Raw genomic sequence first — 3,642 nt, forward strand, 5'->3', positions numbered from 1 at the left:
CTTGTGGAGATTTTGGCTTTTCAACTATAAAAGAAAAAAGCATTTAAATTTCTTTTCTTTTGTCTCCTTTTGACTTTTTAAAAAGCAAGTAAACAATAAAAAAAGAAAGGAAATAAGTAATAATGGGGCAGCAAATCGGCAAATGCTTTTAAATATATATTAAACATTAAATAAAAAAGCAAGTACAACACTAAAGATCAATCTATCCTGCTGCTTTCTAGCAGCAGCAGCAGCAGCAGCACCAGGAACAGCAGAGTCAGATGCAGCAGGAGCGGCCGCAGCAGCAGGGGCAGAAGCAGCAGCAGCAGGGGACAGAAGCAGCAGCAACAGCCGCAGCAGCTTGCTACTGCTACAGCAGCTGTTGCAGCAGCTTCTGCTGCAACAGTTGCTGTAGCTGCTGCAGAAATCAAAGTGGCCGTTGCAGTAGCAGCAGCAACTGCTGCTGGGGCTGCTGCAGCAACGTGCTTCAGCAACTGCTGCAGCAAAAGCTGCCACAGCAACAGCACCAATACCAATGCGTAAGTAGCATTAAAAGCCAGCTGCAAGAGTAACTGATTCTGCCGCAGTTGCTGCTGCAGTTGCTGCTCCTGCTATCGCTGCTCCCTCAGTAGCTGTTGCTGCTGGTGCTGCTGCTGCCACCGCTGCTGCAGTTGTTGCCGCAGCAGTTGCTGCTGCTGCAGTTGCTGCTGCTGGGATTCCCCTTCGCAGCAGATGAAGGCTCGCAACAGCGTGAAATAAAGGCACTTTGCGTTTTGCTACACTAGAATTGAATTCTGCATTTAAAGGTCTTCTTAAAATTCCATTTTTTGCATTTTCGACAGTTTGCTGCTGCTGTGCGTTCAGGTGTACAGACAGCTCCGCGCATGCATGCTGCGCCTCCAACTGCAGCAGACTTTTCGCGAAATGTGCAAATTTAAATGCAATAAATGAATTATGAATGCAAAATATGAATTATAAATGCAATATATTCTAAATCGAACATCATTTGCATGCAAAAAGTCTCGGAAAGAGTCATGTTCCGGATGTGCATGCATCCAAAAGGTACTTTTCGTATCTTTTGAGGAAATAATAAATATACTTATTCTGAAAAAATAAATAGCTGCGCAGCTTCACGGGCTCGCAAGCTTTGCTGCTGCTGCTGCTGCAGCCGTCTCTATTATAAAGTTTACCAGTTCTGCTGTTGTTGTTGCTGCTGCTGCTGCAAACACAAAAATCTTTTCAGGCCATGCTATTAAAAGCAGAAAGAAAACTGAGCGGCTTGCTGCCGCCGCTGCTGCTGCTGCTGCTGCGCGCTGCCTGAACCTGCCACTGTGCAGCAGCCTAACCAGAAATGCTGCTGCTGCTTGTGTTACTTCGCTGCTGCTGCTGCAGTTGCGAAAATCGAGGCAGAATACCAGTTGCTGCTGCTGCTGAGCATGAACCTGCCGATGCCTGCCGTCTCTCCTGTGCTGCAACTGCAGCCGCAGCAGCTGCAACAGCAGTTGCTGCAGCAGCACCAGCAGCAGAAACATCGTTTCAAGACGCACCCTAGGCATTTGCGGTGCTGCTGCTTCCTTTGCTGCTCTCCCGTTGCTGCTGCGTCTAAGCTGTGCATCATTGTTCCCATCTTGGCTGGCGGCGCTCCTGCTGCTTGCTTACTGCTGCTGCTGCTGCCGCTTGCTTACTGCTGCTGCTGCTGCCGCCGCTGCTGCTGCTGCTGCTGCTGTCGCTGCTTCTGCTGCTGCCGCTGCTGCTGCCGCTGCTGCTGCCGTTTTGGACTTTGCCGCTGATGTTGCTCTTTGCCTGTTCCCCTTTTGCTGCTCTAGCTGTTGCACATGCCGTTGTTGCTGTTGCTGTTGCTGCTTCTGCTGCTGCTAAGTCTGGAGTGTCACTGCACCTCCGAGGCTTGCGTGGGCAGATCGCAGAAGTGTGCTTGGTGGTTGCTGCTGCTGCTGTTGCTGCTGCTGTTGCTGCTGCTGTTGCTGCTGTTGTTGCTGTTGCCTTGTAACTCCTTCAGCTGCAGCTGATTATTGAGTTCCCAGAGCTGCTGCTGCTGCTGCTGCAGCAGCAAGGCCGCCGCTTTGGCGTGTCGGCGCCTCTTGAGCCTGCTTCTGCCGAGAGCAGCAGCTCTGCTGCTGCTGCTGCTGCTCATGTCTGCTGGGAGAAGGGGGGCAAATGCTGAAGGGAAGAAGATGCCAGCAGCAGTTATGAGCAGCACCAGCAGCAGCACAGCAGCAGCAGGCGCCTGGTAGTGCCAGGCGTTGGCCGAGGCTGCAGCAGCAGCAGCAGCTGCTGCTGCTGGATCCCTCGCTGCTGCTGCTGCTGCTGCTGCCTCCTGCGGGTCGATGGGCAGCGGCTGCAGCCCCTGCTGCAGACTCTGGAATAGCAGCAGACACACTGCAGCAGGCAGCAAATACTTCAGCAGCAAAGACCAGCAGGGCCGCAGCCGCAAAAGGCCTTGAGCAGCAGCAGTTATGATATTCAGGTGTCTACGCAGGTGCTCCACATTCCCCACAAAAAGCCAGAAGCAGCAGTGGGCCAGTCCGCCTTCAGTGCGGTGCAGTCTGCAGCAAACTCTCCTGCTGCTGCTGCTGCTGCTGCTGCTGCTGCTGAGGCTGCCGGGGCTCCTGGGGCTGTTCGGGCTGCTTCGCGGGCTGCACAGGAAGGCGGAAGTGCTGGGGACTGCAGCAGCAGCAGCAGCAGCAGGAGCAGCAGCCGCTGCTTCAGCAGCGGGGATGGCAATGGCTTGGGGGGAGGGGTCAGGAGAGGAGCTGCTGCTGCCCGCCGCTGCTGCTGCGCAGCTTGCGGGCGTTCCGTCAGCAGCAGCAGCAGCAGCAGCAGCAGCAGCAGCGGTGTCGGGTGCTGCTGCTGCTGCTGGTTGCTGCTGCGGCTCCGCTGCTGCTGCTGCTGCGTCCGGAGCGTCGGCGAGAGCGAAGTCGTCGCGGAGGACAGCAGCAAGCTTCTCCCTGTAGAAAGCAGCAGCGGCAGCAGCAGCAGCAGCAGCAGCAGCAGCTTCTGCAGCAGCGAGGGCCTTTTGCTGCTGCTTGCGCCTCGAGAAAGCGACCGCAAGGTAGAGCGACGCAGCAGCGCCGCCGACAAGGAGCGCTGCAGCAGCAGCAAGCCCTCCTGCTGCTGCTGCTGCGCTGCCGCCGAAGAAGAGCAGCACGCAGGCCAGCAGCAAAGACCCCACAAAAGCAGCAAGCAGCCCGAGGGCTGCTGCTGCTCCCACCTGCTGCTGCTGCCGCCCCAAACCATAGACCCAGCCAAAGGAGACTGTCTCCAAAAACCCTATCAGCAGCAAACCAACAACTCCCCAATAAAAGTCTGCTGCCTGCAGCAGCAAAGTGCTGCCGGGGCGGCAGAAGCAGAGGCCGCAGAGGCAGCAGAGGCCGCAGAGGCCCAGGCACACCGCCCAGCGCCTGCTGCCGCTGCTGCTGCTGCTGCTGCAGCAGCGCGCGGTCAGCAGCAGCTCCACAGAGGGATATATCAACGAAGACACGCTGCTAATCCCCAGCAGCACAAAAGACCCAAAGAACAAGCAGCAAAACAGATTCGGCAGCGGCAGCGCCTGCAGCGCCACAGGGTACAGCACGAACACGAGCCGGGGCCCCTCCAGCTGCAGCCGGTCCCACGGGGAGCCCCCCGGGGGCCCCCCGGGGGCCC

General features: G+C 56.6%; 3 protein-coding genes across 3 annotated transcripts; 1 reads left to right on the forward strand and 2 right to left on the reverse strand.

Annotated features, from left to right (window-relative positions):
- Positions 1–260: 260 nt before the first annotated feature.
- ETH_00009300 (uncharacterized protein) lies at positions 261–551 on the forward strand (the record flags this gene model as incomplete). Its single annotated transcript, XM_013380602.1, has 1 exon — positions 261–551. One exon carries the CDS (start codon positions 261–263, stop codon positions 549–551), a length of 291 nt encoding a protein of 96 aa, XP_013236056.1.
- A 797-nt stretch (positions 552–1,348) lies between these two features.
- Positions 1,349–1,606, reverse strand: ETH_00009305 (uncharacterized protein; the record flags this gene model as incomplete). The annotated part of the gene is made up of 1 exon (XM_013380603.1): positions 1,349–1,606. One exon carries the CDS (start codon positions 1,604–1,606, stop codon positions 1,349–1,351), a length of 258 nt encoding a protein of 85 aa, XP_013236057.1.
- Positions 1,607–1,867: 261 nt separating this feature from the next.
- ETH_00009310 (uncharacterized protein) lies at positions 1,868–3,482 on the reverse strand (the record flags this gene model as incomplete). Its single annotated transcript, XM_013380604.1, has 1 exon — positions 1,868–3,482. A coding segment is annotated over one exon (1,615 nt), but the record flags the coding sequence as incomplete, so codon positions are not given.
- Positions 3,483–3,642: the final 160 nt, after the last annotated feature.

Source organism: Eimeria tenella, genomic scaffold (assembly GCF_000499545.2).
Source record: "Eimeria tenella Houghton genomic scaffold, Eth_scaff750, whole genome shotgun sequence".
NCBI classification, from domain to species: Eukaryota; Apicomplexa; class Conoidasida; order Eucoccidiorida; family Eimeriidae; genus Eimeria; species Eimeria tenella.